The following is a 21,145-nucleotide window of genomic DNA, read 5'->3' as shown; positions in this document are numbered from 1 at the left end:
ATATTATCCAAAGAATTAACAATATTTGTGTACTCATGAATTGGTAAACTGCAAATCATGTATCTTTCAATTTAATAATGGTTAATACAATAATGCAATGTTTATGATTAATTATTTTATTTACTTTGGTGTTTGTAGAATGTTTTAAATTATTTACTCATGTATCCCATATTGATTATTAGTGACTGCTACACTGTATTGAATAGTTTGATATTGTTCATCTATTAATGCCTGTATTACAGAGCTGCTGAGCTCTGATCATCCTAGTAACTTAAGGTATTGCTTCTAATGGCTTCTTTGGTATAGGAAACTGCATTTTCAGTAGTACTCTTGAGAAAGTGGCATGGATAGGATTATCAAGTTTGTGAGGGACACCCTTTAAAGACCTCATGCCTTGCTGCAATTCTTACATTGTGTGAAAATTCAAGTTATTAATGGGTTGAAAAGGCAAAAGATACAATTATCAACCTTTCAATGTTCTAACAACCTACAGGCCTGGGTGTTTTGTTTCCTGCATCAAATCCTATTGTAACTTTCACCTAGAATCACAACCTAGTCAAACTATGGCCTGAAAGCACAAACATGAAAGCGCCTTCAGGTAAATCAGATTTCCATTAGAGTCATTACTTGGCCCTCCTTCTGGGAGCTTTCATGTCACATTGCATCACAGCCTCATATCTGTTTGCTTATAAATTACATCACTGACAAACTGCTGTGTATCTGACATTCCCCGCATCGGATCAGTGTACCCATTCCTTACGGACCCAGCATCGCAGGCATATTGTGACTTTCACAGTGATATACAAACAAGGATAGGATAAAAGAATTCAGGAGATACCCAGAAAGCTCCAGCAGAAGCCGCATAGTCTCCAGAAGGAATTGGAGGAGGTTGAAGAGGTCGGATTTTATTGTGCTCACAGTAATTTCCTGTGGATAACCAAAGCACAATGTGGGTGTAGTCTGGAGATGTCTGAGGACACCACAATAGAACTGCATCATCTGCCGCAGCAGGACTGGCACGCTGAAGGAGTGGGTGATCATCCCATCCTGTTGGACATCAAGGTAACAGCAATGTTTAATTTCTAAATGATTAGATATTCTAAGGATCCACAGGGGATCTGTGTAAAATCTCACTAACCTCAACCCACAAACATTGAAAATGTGTGTGGATCAGTGGCTTCCCCCAGGTATACAGATTACTATAGACTGTACCCATCTGGCTTGGGAGTGCCATGTTATAACCTTAATGAATTTATTAATAAGAAAGCGTTCCACTCAGGCAATGCTCATCTGTGATCATCACTACCACAGCTTAGAGCTCTGCGTCAGGAATCCCAGAAGCTGCCATCACTATATTCTTGGTAACACTCAAATTCTTGCCTCATTCCAAAAACTGAATGCCTTACATCCATATCTGGAAAACAAGGACTATCCTATCCAGTGGTTGATGATTCCTTTGAGGGAGCTGCTAACTGGGATGTAATGCAGACCATAGTGCGAGCTTCTCTTTCACCAGAGCCACTGTGGAACAACAACAGGGCTCCTCTCGGTGAGATTTCAGTAATTGGATCCAGAGGAGCAGATCAAATGTGCCTCATTATCCTGGTATGCAGGGCTCTACACAACTGGAGCAGGTAAGGAGGTAATGCTGTGGATGCTGAGGAAATGGAGAGTGGCAGCAATCCTCCAAGGAGGAAGCTGAGAACATTGACCAGGAGAAACATCACTTTCACCATGATAGGGTATTGTAGCATCAGATGTAACAAGCTGAAGAGAATGTAACTGATAGCCACTTCCAAGAGGTTGGGTTATACCATTGTATGGCACTAAGGTAAGTTAACTTTGAAGTTTAATTCATTATCATGTATCTGGGAGCTGTATACTGAATTCGTCCATGAGCAACTTCACTTTTTGAGAGACATCCTGACACAGATTGTTTTGACCGTCACATCATCATTTGGTCTTTTGCTTATGCAGTTTCACAATAAGCATGCAATACTTAAGTACTCTTTGCTCCAAAGTCTAAAGTGTGGGGCCACCAGTACAATGCACAATAAGGCAGAGTCTGAATGTTCATAGAATATAAGACATCACTCATCCTTAAATGAGTATGTGTACCTGATAAGACACTTAGGTAGAATCATTTCCCCATAGAAGTGTACACTCATGAGTGTTACTTAGTTGCACACTGGGTGTAGCAGAAGTGAGTGGAGGCAAGAATTGATTTCAAGGCTTTGACATTAACTTTAGTCTCAGTGATCTCCTCATTAAAGTGCTACATTTTGGCTGCACTCATGAACATGAGGATTAAAGCTTGCCTGAACTCTATTGTTCTCCAGGAAAATTCTCAAGATTGAACAATACCTCACCAATATAACCTCAGTCCTCTTTGGGATTTGTAAAAATGGTGCTGAACTCTTAACCCAGGCATAGCCACCAAATCCTACAGCCAAAATCACTGTTCATCAGGCATGTATTGATTGAAAGTGCCTACATTTACAGATCAGTGAGTATCCTTACAATGAAGTGTCACCCATAACACCATTGTGCCTTCACAGTCTTTTCTTGCCTTGCCCATCAACGTGTATAGGTCCAATCCCGAGTTCTGCAGTTGGCCTGGAAGGAGCTTGATCGCTAGTGGAATCTTTTGCCCTGGAAGATTTGGGTGGATAACCCTAGGGGTGTTTGTAGCCAGAGCTTGCAAACATGCTGACAATATTCTGCCAGAGACAGGATTATTATCCTTGGCTACAACTTGCGTAGGGTTGGAGGTTGAAGTCAGGGTGGGGATGGAGAATCCCAGCATTTCTGGAATATCCTGAGAGGAAACTTCTGGGATTCCTGCTGAGGTTCATCCTCTATCTGGTGCCTATTGGTACCACTCTGTCTCCCTAACAGGAAGAGGCATCGGGAGTGGTCATGTCCCTCATACCCTACTCGCCTTGCTGTCAATTCTGAGCTGCATTGACTAAAGTGATGGAGTGCTGGTCTATGTGAATCTCTGGCAGACACTGAACTTTCCATGGTGGGTATCAAACTGTCCATGGGGAAATCCAGAAGCACAATCCAGGAGCCAATCTCCTCTCACCTCCAGTCCAGTTTCTGGGTGTCACTAACAAACTTGCCTGCTACTCTTACACTTGCACAAAGTCATTAATGACGACAGGGGCCTGGACTCCAGGCCAGTGATCTGGAGTAACTTTTACTGAACTAGCTGTGAAGTTGTGCCATCAAATATGGTCATTAGAATGTGTTCCTGAACCTAGTCTAGAAAGAGGATCCACTGAGGTTCTCTGTTCTGCTAAAGGGTGCAGGAGAAAATTTTAACAGTGCATCCTTGAAGAGGTCTGTGGATTCTTCCTCAGAGCTGGAGGAGGAGATGATGGGGAATGATTAGCCTCCTTGGGGCAGAGGTCATGCAAGTCCAACTGATATCATGAAAGAATTGTCCATATTTATGCAATAGAATAAGAAGCTTGGGTGTGATAAGAATATAATCAGAAAGGTGGGATCGAGAAAGCAGTTTAGCATGATGAAGCTTACTTGGGTGATTCAACTAGGAAGTATTGACATCCCCATATGAACAATGAGGAAGCGAGGATTGTAGATGCTGGAGATCAATGTCAAAGAGTGTGGTGCTGAAAAAGCACAGCTGGTCAGGCAGCATCTAAGGAACAGGAGAGTTTATGTTTCGAGCATTAGCTGTTCATCAGGAAGAGCTTATGCTCGAAACATCGAGTCGCCCGGTCCTCAGATGCTGCCTGACTGGCTGTGCTTTCCCAGCACCACACTCTTCAATCCCCAAGTGAACACTCAAAGTCCTCTGCTGCTATATTGAGAACCTTCACTTCTTAGGAGACACAATTGTCAGCCGTTGCCCATCTTTTCCCTCTCTGTCCTGTTGTAAAACATTTTCTCCTACAAAAGGAGGGATTGAGTGAGCTGAAAGTGGCTGGAAGAGATGTTCATGATGGTTCAGAAGCAGGAAAGGCAGCGAGGTGTTCCCAGGAAATGAATGGGAAGCACAAAGAGCAGAAGCATTAGTAGCATAGGACAATGAAAAGGGTGAGAGCTTTCCTTTCTCACTGATAATGGTCCAGTGTAAGGGCCAGTTCCTGGTTTATAGTATTTCAGCTGGTGTGCAGTTGGGGTTTATATATAGCATCTATAGCATGAACACAGAAATTCACAGCAGTGCTGAGCACTTCTGTCCTGCTCCTGCATGACTACACAAGAAGGATACCTTAGAGACAAAACAAGCTGACAAGTGATAAGTAAACATTCACACCACACAAATGCCAGACAATACCCATCTCCAATAAGAGACGATCTAATCACCGTCACTTGATGTTCAATGGGGTGACCATTTCTGAATCTCCACTATCAACATCCTTAGGTTTACCATTGACCAGAAACTCAACTGGACTTACCACATAAATGCAGCGGCTACAAGAGCAGGTCAGTGGCTAGGAATACTGTGGCAAGTAGCTCATCTGACTCCCCAAAGCCTGTCCACCATCTGCAAGGCACAAGTCAGGAGTGTGATGGAATACTCCCTACTTGTCTGGATGGGTGCAGCTCCAACAACATATAGTTCACTTGATTGGCACTACATCCACAAATATCCATCCCTGCGCCATTGATGTTGAATAACAGCAGTGTGTAAAATGTACAAGATGCACTGCAGAAATTCACCAAAGAATCTCAGACAGCACTTTCCAAACCCACAACAACTTCCATGTAGAAAGACAAGGACAGCAAATACATGGAACACCACCACTGCAAGTTCCCCTCCAGGTCATTCATCATCCTGACTTGGAAATGCATCACTATTCCTTCATTGTCTCTGGGTCAAAGTCCTGGAATTCCCTCCCTAACCACATTCTGTGTCTACCTAGAGTATGTGGACTGCAATGGTCCAAGAAGTCAGCTCAACCACCACCTTTGCAAGGACAACTAGTAAATGGGCAATAAATGCATTAGATACATGTCACCCAGGTGAAGAAAAAAAAGAGGTGAGCAACAGAAGATTGCATTAGAAAAGTCACCATGGACCACAGAGGGAAACAGTCCATGAAATTCCCTGAAAATAACAGCCAAATCAAGGGAAGGTTCAGCGCAGAGCTTCTGCTTCATAGCTAATCTTAGAAGTGAACTTCATAGTCTTTCAACTCTTTTTGATAAAACAACATGTCATTTGTTATAAGTTTCTTAACTTTGATCTAAATTTAGGCTGCTCATTCTTGACCACTCCACTTTTGGAAATATTCTGCTTGTACTACCCTTTCCATGCTTTCATATTTGTAATCACTTAGAGTCATAGAGATGTACAGCATGGAAACAGACCCTTCGGTCCAACCCGTACATGCCGACCAGATATCCCAACCCAATCTAGTCCCACCTGCCAGCACCCGGCCCATATCCCTCCAAACCCTTCCTATTCATATACCCATCCAAATGCCTCTTAAATGTTGCAATTGTACTAGCCCCCACTACATCCTCTGGCAGTTCATTCCATACACGTACCACCCCCTGCATGAAAAGGTTGCCCCTTAGGTCTTTTTTATATCTTTCCCCTCTAACCCTAAACCTATGCCCTCTAGTTCTGGACTCCCCCACCCCAGGGAAAAGACTTTGTCTATTTATCCTATCCATGCACTTCTGCTATATCTTCCTGTATTTCTACAAAAAGCCAATTCTTTGAGTCTTTATATTTTTTTGTCCTCTACTGAAAGCTTCAATAACCTTCCTAGAATGTGATTCACAAAACAGCTCACAGTCTTGTAACGGACTTAATTTTTGTATAAATTCAGGATTACCACTTCGCTTTTGCATTCCACATCTCTTGAGACAAAATCTGCAATTCTAGTCTCTTTTCAAATGGCTTTATCAACCTGTAGTGCAGCTTTAGTGTTGTGTGAACCTCTACCCCAAATGCCCTCTTCTCTTCCACAGCACCAAGCCTACTTAAATTCAACAAACCATTATCACTCCAGAGCCTCACAACTACTGATGTTCAGTTCCATCTGCCTCTTTTTGATAAATCCTCATCTGAACATTATTCCAAATGAAATGTCTTTTCTTCTCCCACAGCATTAGCTGTGTATCCTATTTTGCTGTCATCTGGAAATCAAATGCATGCGTCAGTCGAAAGTAAAGATTTCAACTTTTTTAAAATTACATTTTCCATTGAAATTGCAAAATGCCAATATTAACCAGTTAAGCAATTTGGAAGGCAGGATTGGAAGCAATCAAGTACCTTGGAAGAGAAGTAAGAAGGTCCAGGTTCAATCCCATCTGCCTCAGATGCGTTTTCTAACAGGTCTAACCCGGTTGGGTTAAACTAAAAAGCTTGGAAGGCGAAAGATGCTTAATAGCTTTTCTGAGCAGGTTAATTAGAAAATATCTAAAAACTGTTAAACCAGTCAAACATTATTTACTTCCACTACTGCTGCTGCTAAGTATGAAGGCAAGTATTTTCGTTTGTTTTTTGTTTTCAAGATAGTATTTATAAGCTACTACCTTTAAAAATTTTAATTTTCCTCAGATTAACTTTCTAAGCTTTGTAGATTTATTTTGAAGACAACAAATCTGCACAGAAACCAATCACTTACAAACATTGGGTTCTGTGCAGATTTATTGTCTTCAAAACTAGATACAGCCAACTTTTTTGAGATCAGCAAAATGAGAATCTTTTTGGGTTTAGTTAAATAATAGTTTTTCAACCAGAAAAAACACTCGATCGAGGGTCAACTCAAAATGTTTGTTGGAGATAAAACCAATTCCTGCAGACTCTGTACCCCCCTACTCCACCATTGCAAAAATGCATTTCTTTCCTTCAAGATTCAGTTAGTTTTAAATACATGATCATAGCTATGAGATGCTTCTATTACTTCCTGATTTATACTTTGTCCTATAGGGAGGTAACTCTTTTGGTGCCTATAGACAACTCCCAACCATGAATTCTTTGCCATGCTGTTACTTTTCACCACCAAACTGATTCCACATCAAAATCTAATGTCCTGACATCACTATTCGCCACTACACTGATACTTTACTAACAAACCTACCCCCCCCCCTTTTCATTTGTGCCTATTCTTCTGGAATATTCTTAAATATTGAGTTGCTAGTCCTGATTACTCTGAAATAATATCTGTATAATAGCTACCAAGTGATATGCATTTGTTGCTGTTTGTGTTGTCAACACATCTATCTTAATACAAATGCTGTATTTATTCAAATTAAATGCATTAAGATTTGATTTCTTACCATAATTACCTATTCTGCCTCTAATTTCTTATGAACTTTTCTGGTTATATTTTCTACCCTCCTGTTAAAGTTTGATTATTGTTTGCCTGTTCAATACATATATCTCTGATCATTAATTTTGCTTTGATCTTTTCAACTTACCTTCAAGTGTACCCTGCCCTCCACTAATTAGATTCAAGCCTTGCCAACATCCCAAATCTCTGATGTCTAATTTTAAAAGCTGAAAGCAATGTAGAAGCATCATTTTCTCAGCCATGACATTTTCTATAATCTTTAGCCAATGTCATGAACATCAGAGAGCAACTAGACTTCCAAATGCTATTAGTTTACATGAATGTGAATTTTTTTTTCTTTATTTGTATAATAATTATAGCACAAGATTAAAGCTCACAAGTAATATAGGAGTTTGCAATTCTATACTATGTCAAAGATTAGGCTTTACATTAAATTAATGTGTGGCAGAAGGATATATTTTTCTATTGGTTTACCTTTGGAAGTAAGATTTGGAATTGTGGGTAAATTAGAATTTAAAACATCTAAAATAAATTGGTTTCTAATCACACTTTTGGAGTATTGAGTTTTTCATTTTCTCTCAAGTCTGGAAATGCAAAAACACAAATTAACTGAACACATCAATTTAAATTTCCAAAGCAATTTCCACTTAAAATCCTGAATAAGATTTTCAGACGCTGTTGTCCACTTCAATTATTTCAACTGGATTCAGTTCTCAGAGCAATTTATTTTTTTTCTCCTACGGTATTTCAAAGGCAAAAATTGAGAATTTCAAGTATGCATATGTCTTTCAAAATTATTTTTGCTAAACTTATCAATGATATTCAATGTGCAGAAAATGATGAAAACTTGAATGCCTGTTCATTTTTTCTGTCAGCTTTGTATCCTTTATTGTTTATAAGTGATTTCAATTTATTGTGCAAAATTTCAGATGCAGAGAGCATGCTATATAAGTAGCCACATTTTTGCAGTATGGCATGTTACATGACAGCAAACCCCACAATATTTCAAAGCAGATTTCACTGAAAAGGAAAATCGAGAAAAGTGTGAAATGGGCTGCTGACTTGCTGACCTGTTTCACATTAGTGCACAAAGTTAAGGTCTATCCCATAGAGTGTAAACTGTCTTAACTCCACTGTATTGTTTCATTTTAAATGGTATAATGTAGGCACAGCTACCACATCAGTTGAACTTAAATTAACTGCCAAGAAAATCAAACTTGTAATTCCATAAGAAAATGAGTGTTAAAAATCAGTGTGGGCAATGTTTCCATCATGTTTAATTATGTCTTTGCGTGTTGTCATCCCATCTCAGTAAATATATAAGATTATGAAACAAAATGCTTTATTGCTACTTCTGTTGAAATTGAGTTAAGTGAGAAGCAAATGATTCCTAGCTTGAAAATATAATAGTGACCCTTCTGCTGATGGTTTTGCTGTACACATTACTCATTTCTGGTATTCTGTTTTATATGACTTTCGTGGACCCTTCACTTTTACTTGGGGCTGTATTAAACAGAGTTTTGAGGTGATGTGTATGGGATCTAAACATCACCATCACATACTCTACCAATAAACCTGTGTTAAAATTCACCAGTGACTAATTGAATTTCCTCTTAAACCACACTAGCTTAACTATATGATTTGGATGTTCTCCATATTCATTTTATATTTGCTCGGTAATTCTTTGTCAACTTGAATTATTCTAAATTCTACATCATCTTTTTTCCACTGCTTCTCATACATCATTGAATTATGTCCATTCCACTGCAGTCAATTTGCTGCGCCTTTAGTTGCCATTGGAGGCACCTCACAGGGTCATTCACCACTTTTAACCCTCTTTCATCTAGACAGGTAAACATGGTCTCTTGCCAACTCATTCTATTTGTTTAGGCCTGCCAGCCTGCTCCCACCAATTCCCTTGAGTTGTGTTTAGTCTGACCTTTATTAGCTCGTCTTCAGAGCACTGCCTGTCGTCTTGCACTGCAGGAACAACAGAGCTTCAAGGCCTCTGATTGACCTGCAGCTATGTTGGGACATTCTTCCTTGGTTGGGCTGAGGTAAGCCTCACTCTTAGGCAAAATAAGAAGCTGCCAGCTGTGAAATGGTTGTGGAGCAGAAGCTGGTACCCTGCTTTCTCTTCACATGGTAGAGCAGGAATCCCCCATATGAAAAATCCCATCATTGTTTTCTCTTTCATTCTTCCTCACTTTGTTTTTTTTTCGTTCTCTCTGTATTAATATGTTTAGTGCCTCCTCAGAATTCCACTTTTTCATTTATCCTCAACTCCAACTAACATTATTCTTCCTTTCCATTTCTTGAGTAGGTTGAGATGGGAATCTACTGAAGCAGAACATTCTTCCGCCATTAATGGCTTCTTATCCTTTAGAGTTTTCATTCCCTTATGCTGAAATGTTTATTATATTACAATTCTCATTTTTTTTTTGGTTTGGAGCTGTGAACTGTGAGCTAAGAGCTGAAGATAGTGTTTGAATTGTGAGAAGCAGCTTGTTCCAAAATAAGAGGAGAATAAACAAACTGATGTTTTTTTGTGAGGCCAGGCCTGAAAGTTAATTGCACTTTCATTTATTGTTCAAACTGCTCTGTGGACATTTCAGTTCCAGTGAGGTATTGTATTTAAACAGATGGTAGATGTTTGAATATTAGTTTGGACAAAGTCAAAAATTGGTGCTAATTAATCTAACAAATAAAACTTTTGAGAAGAAACAGAGGAATCAAAGTTTGAACTGGTTTTGAACCGTGTTTTGATCATAAAGATTCTGAATGTCAAAGTTACAAGATGAAGGTTTAATTATTCCCTGGTTACCCTGCTATTATCAACGTATTGAAAGTTCAGAGGATAGAATCTTAGTTATAAGAATTCAGTGAATATTATTTTAAGCTTACTGGTAGCTCTTTACATTGACTGGTATCTTCAGAAACCAAGCAAGATACAATCCTACGTGCCTGTGTGACGACAGATCCTGAAAACTGCTTAAATGAACTGACTAGTAATTTCATTTATTTTCTTTTTTGACTTATCCCTTAATGATTCCTGAAGAAGGGCTTTTGCCTGAAAGTCAATTTTCCTGCTCCTCGGATGCTGCCTGACCTGCACCACACTCTCGACTCCTATCCTCTAATTGCGTCTGTTTGTCGAGCTGTCCTTTTATGAGTGGGTGCTAGAATCAAAGAAGACTGGGCTTAAATCATGGACATTAATTAGATTACCTTGTTGTTTAACTTGACTCTGTTCTACTGTATTATTAATAAATTTTTAATTCATGTTTTCAGCTATAAGCTTGGTGTTTGGTATCCGTCATTCACGCAGTCTAGTATTGGTTATTCAAAAAGTCTGGTCAGGAAGAATTGGGACAATTTTGAGGACCATTGAGTAATTTAATTTCACTGGGTTGTGAATACAGGGACAAGGAGGCTGATTAGATTTGGCTGGCTGTCTTCATGTTGTAACGTCTTTTACATCCAAAAGTTAGAATAATCTGGTAAATACTTCCTATTTACCTCATTATTGATTTTTAAAAATGTATTCACTCACTGGATGTGGGCATTGCTGGCTAGACCAGCAGTGATCGCCCATCCCAAATTGCCCAGAGGACAGTTATGAATCAACCACATTGCTGTGGGTCTAGAATCACTTGTAGACCAGACCATGTAAGGACAGCAGTTTCCTTCCCTAAAGGACATTAGTGAACCGGATAGGTTTTCCAAATTATTGACAATGGTTTTGTGGTCATTATTAGACTTATAATTCTAGATATTTTTCATTGAATTCAAATGTCTCCATCCTCTGTGATGGGATTTAAACCCAGGTCCCCAGAACATTACTGTGTCTATGGATTACTCACCAGCAATAATACTACTAGGCCATCACCTTCCTACTAACCTACTTTTTGTTTATAACTTTAATTATTAACTTGAGACTGTCAATATAGTTTCAGAATTAAAATAAGTTTGACAGTCAACTACATGTGGCAAAATCAAATTTCCAGGTCCTACCAAAGTAGTATTTATATTGATGCTGGAATTCAGGATATAACAAGGCTTCCCAGGCAAGAAACATTTCATAAATATGCATTTCTAATCTCTTTCTAAAATAATGGATCATAGGTAGGCTAAACAAACTGCAGTAAATAGTAAGGTGACTGAAAATATCAAGAATAAACTTTTTTACTTTATGTACTTTGATATATTTTAGTTCTTCTTCATACATGAGCTATTCATGTTGAGAAAGCCATGATGGGTATGCTGTGCCAAGATCAGGCCTGCTCATTCAACATTTAAGGAAATCTCCAGCATTAGGAAACGGAGCCTCCAATCTTTGCTGCTGACTTACCCCATGACCATTACCCTATAATCCCCCTCCCATCAGTACTTGCCTGTTTGTTGGATCCCTGCTCAATCGGAGACCTTGTTCGGGTGTAGTGTGGCAATGCTGTGGTTTTAAGAGGTCTGTTATGTCCTGGTTTGTTTCAGAGAGAGATTGAGGGAGTGGCAAACAGCGTATGAGAAGTTAAACAACTTGTGAGGCCTTGGAGTATTTTTAAAAGTTGGAACAATAGAAGCAGCCTGAATGGATGTGGCCAAACCCACACAGATAAAGGATTTTTAGTTAGCTTTCAGCATATGCACTTGTGGACTTGAAGTGGGTGTTAATTTTCCCTCTCTGAATTACAGCCAAAAGCTAATGGTCTAGTGGAATTATTATTGGACTGTTAGTCCAGAGACCCAGCTAATGTTCTGGAGACATGGGTTTGAATCCTGCTGCATCATATAGTGGAATTCAAATTCAATTTTAAAAACATCTGGAATTAAAAGTCTAATGATAAACATGGATCCATAGTCGATTGACAGAAAAACCCATTTGGTTAACTAATGTCCTTTAGGGAAAGAAACTTCCATCTTTACCTGGTCTGGTCTACGTGTCACTCCAGACCCACAACAATCTGGTTGACTCTTAAATGCCCTCTGGGCAATTTAGGGTTTGGCAATAAATACTGCCTGGCCAGCGACACCCTCATCTCATGAGCAAAAAAATACCTGGGTGTTCTCTTCCTAGGCCTCTGGATTGCAAGTGAGACAAAATGTGTTTGCTGAATTTGCTAAAAGGTGTGTTTTTTGGATATTACTACATTGGAACAGTTAATTAGTAAAAGTTACTATATCTATTATTCTGATAAGCTTTCCAATAGAGTTATATTCTAAGTTCTTCTTTCTTGTGCTGTATATTAACCATAGTGTTTGAATAAATTGTGTTTTGCTTAACGTGAAGCAGTTTGACCAATCAAATTGTATCTAGAACACTGCACTTCACATTTGCCTTTAAAATAAGATAGTTAAAAAAAAAGTTAGAGTGTAGACTACCTTCTTAAAATATTTTGGTGGGTTCTGGTCTGGTCCATAACACTAGTGCTAGCAATACTCACTGTCTTCCTGGTGGCATTGCTGATTACAGAAGATTGCTGGTCCCTAACAATATTTCTGTATCCCCTGCCCCCTTGTCACAATTCTTGATCACAGGGGAAGGCCGACTACTGGCCTGAAATTGCTTTTGATTTGACAGGCCCTTTTAAAAGAGACAGTGTATGGCTGCTGCTGGCTTTTCATTTGGTGGGTGAGCAACTTGCCTCCATTAACACCAACCCTGTGTGCAGAAACTCATGGAGGTGATGCAGGGATCTGAGTTATCAGTGAGTCCCCTGCATCACTTCTGTTAAGGAAACCGCTGCATCTTGTGCCACTCATGCATTGACAAGCAATTGGTGGCTTAATCAAGGTGGAGGCAGAAAGGCTGTCACACAGCTGTGCAATTAAGTGACCCTACTCCCAAACTCACTGGGGGAGACCTGGAGCAGTGGGTTTGTAAGATAGTGAGGATATATCTGTAAAATGTAGTGTACTGACCGCATCAACATTCATGTCTCAATAGCAGCTCAAACTTTTAATTGAAAGTTTATTGTGCATATATTATGGACAGAGTTTAGATTAGAGTGGCACTGGAAAAGTACAGCAGGTCAGGCAGCATCTGCGGAGCAGGAAAATCGACGTTTCAGGCAAAAGCCCTTCATCAGGCTCTATTCCTGATGAAGGGTTTTTGACCAAAACTTCGATTTTCTTGCTCCTCAGATGCTGCCTGACCTGCTGTGCTTTTCCAGCACCACTCTAATCTAAACTCTGGTTTCCAGCATCTGCAGTCCTTGTTTTTACCTATATATTATGGACAACTCAATCTAACAAATATACCATTAGCATCTTGAAGGAATATTGCCACATTATTGCAACAGAATTGATTCTTAAAGAAACATCATTGGCTTCCATGAGCATAAGTTCATGGACATATAACAAATTGAACCTGTTGGCGTGGGATAGCTTCATATAGCGCACTCTTGCTGATGGTTGAATAGATTGATCCAGTAGAGGCATCAACTAACAATATGAACTGGTCACCAGGTGGCATAGCCGGTGGTTGCTTTCTTTATTGGTACCAGTTGTCAAGACACTGACCATCATAGTGACACAGGCTAGCCCAAAGGTGTTGTCACCATTTTCTCTGTCCCAGATATGTCTCCAGGTACATGAATGAAGGTGTAGGTCCTTCATTTGTAAGCAACCTTATAGTTTATCTGGTTCTTGATATGTCACCATACAGAAATCGTAAGCGATACAATTGTCTGTCATCCAGTGAGTGTGCCTGAGCTATCTGAGACGCTTCTATTTGACGAGTGCCAATATAATTGGGAGCTTTACCTTTGAGGTTCAGCTGCATTCCATTGTGTGTGCAAGCAGAGATTAACGTTTGTGAGCTTCTCTCTCCTTGAGAGCCAAGTCGCATTGTTTCAATGACCATTGCACAAGGTACAGAGAACACAATCTCACGAATTTGAATCTTGGCCCTAAGAGACAGCTTGATTTTAGTCCATGCACATTTCATGTGTTGTCTAAAAAAAATACTGTTTTCCCATGTGTTTATCGAATTCTGCATCAAGAGACAGATTGCCTGTCAGCATGGACCCTAGGAAACAGAATTTTCTCACCACTTCCAAAGATGTTATTTGGTTTATCGGGGCTGAGATGTCACACCATGTTCCAAGGAGAGGATTTTATCAAGGGGTTAAACAGCCCCAACAAAGAATTGTATGTTTAAATCACTGAATGATTTTATGTAATTTTAATTGTTATTTATTTTTCTTTTCTTAGCCCTGGATCCAACAAAAGACCCATGTTTGAAGATGAAATGCAGTCAACACAAAGTCTGCGTAACCCATGACTACCAAACAGCGCTTTGTGTTAATCGCAGACAGCTAATGCACAGGTGGGAAAGGATTTCTAACAGCTTGCATTTACAGGATGCACACTTAACATTGGAAATACACCTGCAGAGTGGTTTATAGATGAGATAATTGAAACTGAACACTCAGTAGGAAGAATAGTTGGAGTGGATTTAAACACCAAAATCAAAAAAAAATGTCATCAGTGGAATCAAATTGGTGCCAGGTCTCTCCTTCCTTTGAACCCAATTGTGCTTTTTGGTCTGCATTATTACTGAGAAGAGAGAGATACCATACTGACAGTTTGTTCTTTTGAATCTGCTCAGCCTTTCAACGAGAGCATGGCTGATCAGCTTCAAATCCACCTTTCAATATTATCTTTATATCCTTGAGTTTTCAAAATACCCTAAAATCTATTAACCTCTGATTTGAATTTACTCAAAACTCAGCATCCGCAATCTCATGGATTGAAAATTGCAGAGACCCACAGTTCTCTTCTCAGTGCGAAATGGTGACTCTTCATCCTGAGATTGTGAGTTGAATTTTCATTTCACAATGCCTGCATGCACACAGACTGAAGAACAAGCAGGGGGAATGCTGGTCTACATTTTCATACTTGCCTTCTGATTCCCACTGCCTGCCATTTCTCTTCATTTGGGAAATGTGGCACTTTGCAACCCAGTCCCCAACATAAATGTCTGCTCCAGGTTTCCCTGCCCAGAAGCCTGTTGGACACTGCCCAGTAAGTCAGTTTGTGAGTCCTGAAGCATCCTTTGGAGTCATGAACAGTTTGCCAATAAATTTAAAATTACTTTCTCATGACAACTGTCAAAACTTAATGGTTTTTAATGACTTTTATGTAATTTCAATGCAGTGATTGATCACAGGGTTTTGTCTTTAAAAGATAAGTGATAATTAAATTGGCTTGAACTGTTGAAGGAAGGACTAAATGCATTCAAGGATAAAGGTATAGTTGCTTCAGTCCAAATAGACCATAGAGCTCCTCTCTCATTAGAGAGAGATAGCCTGTGGTGGTTTTAACCTAAGGGTTACCTGCCTTAGGTAAGGGGAAAGGCTGAAAAGGAGAGTTCTTTGTGACAACCTCAGTAAGGTTGGAATTGAATCCATGCTGCTAGCATCAGTGAACATTGAAATCCAGCCATCCAGCCAACTGAACTACTGATCCCCTAACTGCATTGGAATACTTTCTCTAGTGAATAAAGTATTTCCATAGTATGGAGAATCAAATATAAATACTTGGCTTCATTTTCACATTGGTTTCGTGTCCTAACATCTGCTAAGCCTTTGAAGCACATTTTCAGAATTTACTTTGTGCATAAACTAGTCATAAAATAATACTGGCATGTCTTTGAAATGCTCATGAAATAAATAGGAAGCAATCAGATGTTCAAAATTCCTTTTTATCCTCTTATATTTACACAAAACTATTAATCAAACACAGGCAGTAAAAAATCTTGTTGAAAACAAAACCAGCATCCTACTTGACATTTCTTAAAATTGTCAAAATAAACAAACAGGTATTGAAAATCAACTTTAGTGATAGATAAAACTATTACAAACTGATACAACAGTTAGTTAAATAAAGTTAGCAATCCTATCCAAGTTGTGTAAATGACCTCTTACAGGACAAATGTGTATCTTGGGGTCTGGCTTAGTATTCATAACGAGGCAATCTGATAACACAGATGCCTGATCAATTCAGCCTACTCTCGCTGATACAGATGCCTGATGGCCTCATTAAGCATGGTTAACAGAGCTTCAAAACACATTAATGCCTTCAGCCCTGAAGTGGTCTGTTACAAGTCATTCAAATACTTGAAGTTGCTGTGACAATATGCATTCTTTCATACATGTTGCAATCTGGAGCTTTTGGTTAGTAATGCTACAAGGTACAGCTTTCTTTCTGTCATAGTACTGATGCCAGGAATCCCTCTTGCTCTTACCAACTGCAACTGACCTGTGTTGGATGGATTTGCAGATTGATAATGTTATAAAGTTGGAGGCATGTACTGTGCCTTTAAGAGAGTTTGAATTTATGTTTATGCCCTAAATGTTGACTCTCCTGCTCCTCAGATGCTGCCTGACCTGCTATGATTTTCCAGCACCACACTTTTTGGCTCTATCGCTGCAGCATACCCTATTCATACTTTAACCTGACCTGACTAGCCCTCAGCCCAATCCTCTTTACCCACCCTACCCCTAACACACTTATCTACTCTCTGCAGCTTTCCTAACAAGCTTTTAGGACATTTAACTTATTTATCAGATAGGGGAGCTCCTGTCATAAACAAGGATGGGGTTTGCCTTCGCCCAGTAATCTACACTATCAAGAAGCAGTTACATTTTGGGTCCAGTTTGCATTTCTGCCCAAGATTTCTGACCCCACATTATCTCGAATGGATCTCCAAAGTGGCAGACAGCAGCAGGAATTGAAAGGTGATCTGACGGTGATTGCCACTTCTCAATGGCTCAGGCCATTGTTTTCCATTTATTGTTTCATCTGCCGTTCCCTGTGAGGACTCTTCATCGCTCCTAACACTTCCTCACACCCCCGGCACCTTCCTATGCAATCGTGAGAGCTGCAACATTTGCCCACGCATCACCTCCCTCCTCACTGTCCAAGGCTCCAAACACAAGTTTCAAGTGAAGCAGCATTTAATTTGTACTTCTTTCAATCTATCGCATTCTCTGACCATATTGCAGTCTTTTTTCCATTAGTGTGACCAAATGCAGATTAGTTAATCACTTTGCAGCTCTTTAAAGCTTCCAGAACTCAATATTGAAGTCCAAAACTTCAGAACTTCCCAGTCCAACTGCATGATATCTATGCTTCATTTCTCTTACATTCTGTCTACTCCTTTCTCTACATGGCCCCCATGACCCTCCTGACCAAGGGCTTATATTGTCTTTGTGTCTTGTTATTTTGGTCTCAGCAGAGTGGACCCACTGTCTCCTTTTCCCACCTTCAATTACATCCATTTTGCAACACTATTTCTCTCACACTGCAATTTGCAACCCCTTTGTTTTTGGCACTGGGTCTCCACACCATGTGTTCTGCTCACCCACCCACCCAGCTTCTGTCAAAAATATTTTTAAAAATTCAACTTCATTCAGTTCTGAAGAAGCTTCATATCAGACTTGAACCATTAACTCTGCTTTTCTCTCCACAAGTGCTGCCAGAGCTGCTGAGTTTCTCTAGCATAATCTGTGTTTATTCTGGCCATCCATGATCTTCCCTACTAGCCCAATCTGTAACTATCTCTCCGTAGTGTCTTGATCACTTACATTCCCATCTAGGTAAAAACAACTACATTCCCATCTAGCTCTATCATTAGCAAATCTCAGTTCATCACACTGAAATCTCTCATCTTGATTTTTCCTAATCAGTCTATTTAGGAATGTTACAATGCGCCTCCGGAGCAAATGAGATTTGAAAATAGGTCATCTCGCTCAGAGGTAAGGACATTATCACTGTGCCACAAGAGCCCTAGTTCTTGGATCTACTTTTTTTTTTCTTTTTTTTCTTGGTCTTCCATTTATATTTTCCTCATGGACCTGTTCAAAGATGTTACTACCCACTACTGGAGCAGGTGGGACTTGAATACTGCCTCACCTGGTGCAGAGGCCACAAAAGCCCTTGATCTTAGATCGTGTTTTTTCTGGGTTTTTTTGTTTGATCATGCATCTAAGTTATTAACATTGATTGAAAATAGCTTAGCCCCAATTACTGATCCCTGCAGTTACAGCTAGTTACAGAATCCAACCTGAACATGACCCAGTTATTTCTGCTCCCTGTTTCCACTCTTGTTCATGCTATCTATTTGGAAATACAATTGAAACTCATGTGTTGGTTTCCCCTCATCTTGTTACAGCATCAAAAGTTTTAACAGATTTGTTAAACATGATCTCTCTCATAAATTTGTGTTGACATTACTTAATCACACTGAAGTTTCCTAAACTCGCTGTTACCATAATCCTAATAATAAATTCTAGAGTTTACTCCTGTTTTCAGCCAACTGGCCTCCCATTTCAATAATTATTTCTCATTTACTCCAGTTTTAAAATTGTTTATGTTTGACACATTCTGATCCTTGGCAACTAAAAGTCTGGAAGATCAAAACCAATGCATCTGCTATCTTCAAAGTTATTTTTCTACATCCGTCCAAATTAAGGCAAATAAAACATAGATTGAGATTTTTGCATTCAAGATGAGAACATATTCAGCAAATTTTCCAAGAAAGAGTGGCCCAGGTGGTTGGAGTTTCATTCTGGGATAATGAGCTTCCCTGGCAGGTTGTCTAGGTGACCTCTGAATTCTATTGAAGTTTAGTAAAGCAGTAATAACAGAAAACAATTTACTGCAGACCTCATTCCTCACACCACTGTGCATGCTAACCCTATGCACCCTCATGCTCTTCATGCTAACCTCTTTATGCCCACTGCAGGATTCTTTCTAGCCAATATGCCAACTTATGCTCTGCACCCATTATCCTCTACCCATACCTACCTTGCAACTTTCCTAGTATCTAGCATGGGCAGACCTCAGACCCATGCAGAGGTGAGATAAAATAAAGTTCTGTCAGAGACTTCATGTATTGAAAACAAATTCTTATTCTATTACTACATTTACACTCACTTAGCTAAATAAAGGACATGACAAAAAACTTTTCATTCAAGTGGACAGAATAGTAAGTATTGAAATGCATTGTCCCACAATAAACAGTCTTTTAAATGTCAGGCAAATGGACAAATTGCATGTACCCTACTATGATAATGGATGGTTGTAAAGTCAATCATGCAAAACTAATCCAATAATGGAAACCTTCAAGACAGGATCTCTTGATACTTTTGACAGATCCAATGGAATACCTTCCCTTTCAAGGACTACTCTGGCTATCCGAACAAATCCATTAAGTTCAGTCTGTTCTTACCAGGCCTAAGCAACACACTTTGGATTTCATATGCCAAAGCTACCAATATTCCACTTCATCTGAGGCATCTAATGATTCAAATGGCCAGCATATGCTGTGAAACATGGATGACTGAAACACAGTCCATCTCCATAAAAATGGGAAGTGTCATTCTAAAGCCAGATCTTTGCCTTTTCTGCTATTCTGGCATGAGAAAGAGATTCTCATAATAAAAATTTGGGATATAGTTCATCTTTACTGAAAATCTACTTCTTTATTCCCAAATGATATCTGTGGCATTTAATACTCAGGCAAAAATGTAAAGCCAGTTTTTCTTCTAAAATTTCCTAACTTTTTTCTTAACAAGAAAGGACACTTTACAGAGATATTAGAGAAAGGGAGATATATGTCCTTGGGGGTGATTTTGCTAATGCTGTTGGTGAGGGTTTAAAATTAATGTGGCAGGGGGATGGGAACCACATGAGGAAGTTAGTGGACAGGAAGGAGGTAGTAACTAAAGCCTGTAAGGAACTAGATAATGAAGTCAGTGTGACTAAGGGCAAGAGTAGGCAGGGAGCAGGTGTTGCATTAGAGAGGATAACACAGCTGTGCTGAAGGAGGGCACTATGGAAAACTCGAGCAATGAGGCAACATGGGCAGAGTTCAGAAATAAGAAGGGTACAGTAACAATTTTGGGATTGTGCTACAGGCCTCCCAATAGCAAACGTGAAATAGAAGTACAAATATGTAGAGAGATCATTGAAAGATGTAGGAGCAACAGGTTGGTGGTGAAAGGAGATTTTAATTTTTCCAACATTGACTGGGATTCACTTAATGTTTGAGGTCTGGATGGAATAGAATTTGCAAGGAGCATTCAGCAGGGTTTTCTAGAGCAGTATGTAAGTAGTATAACTCAGGAAGGGGCCATACTTATTAAGAAATGAGCCCAGCCAAGTGGTTGAAGTTTCAGTAGGGGATTACTTTAGGAATAATGATCACAATTTCATAAGTTTTAGAATCCTCATGGACAAAGATGAGAGTGGTCTTAAAGGAAGAATGATAAATTGGGGGAAGGCCAACTATACTGAAATTCAGCAGGAGTTGGGGAATGTAGATTGGGAGCAGCTGTTTGAAGGGAAATCCATTTCAATACGTGGGAGACTTTTAAACAGAGGCTTATTAGAATGCAGGAGAGATATGTTCCTGTGAAAATGAGGATTAGAAATGGCAAGATATGGGAACCATGAATGATAGGTGAAATTGTGAGACTAGCTAAGAGGAAAAAGGAAGCATAGTCCAGGCAACTGAAAACACGTGAAGCTTTGGAAGAATATCAGGAATGTAGGACCAATCTGAAATGAGGAATTAAGAGGGCTAAAATGGATCATGACATAGAACATAGAACGTAGAACATAGAACAGTACAGCACAGAACAGGCCCTTCAGCCCACGATGTTGTGCTGACCATTGATCCTCATGTATGCACCCTCAAATTTCTGTGACCATATGCATGTCCAGTAGTCTCTTAAATGTCCCCAATGACCTTGCTTCCACAACTGCTGCTGGGAACGCATTCCATGCTCTCACAACTCTCTGTGTAAAGAACCTGTCTCTGACATCCCCTTTCCTCTATACTTTCCTCCAACCAG

The 21,145-nt window shown here is 39.5% G+C and overlaps 1 protein-coding gene across 1 annotated transcript in view; it reads left to right on the top strand.

Annotated features, from left to right (window-relative positions):
* spock1 (SPARC (osteonectin), cwcv and kazal like domains proteoglycan 1) overlaps positions 1 to 21,145 on the top strand; it is a 533,327-nt gene that overhangs the window by 342,256 nt on the left and 169,926 nt on the right. The window contains exon 4 of the mRNA XM_060836813.1: positions 14,496 to 14,610. Within this exon, the coding sequence (XP_060692796.1) occupies positions 14,496 to 14,610 (115 nt within the window). The remainder of the gene's footprint in view (positions 1 to 14,495; positions 14,611 to 21,145) is intronic.

This window comes from Hemiscyllium ocellatum, chromosome 16, assembly GCF_020745735.1.
Source record: "Hemiscyllium ocellatum isolate sHemOce1 chromosome 16, sHemOce1.pat.X.cur, whole genome shotgun sequence".
Lineage (NCBI taxonomy): Eukaryota > Metazoa > Chordata > Chondrichthyes > Orectolobiformes > Hemiscylliidae > Hemiscyllium > Hemiscyllium ocellatum.
Note: the sequence above shows the minus strand (reverse complement) of the source record. Positions and strands in the feature narration are given on the sequence as shown.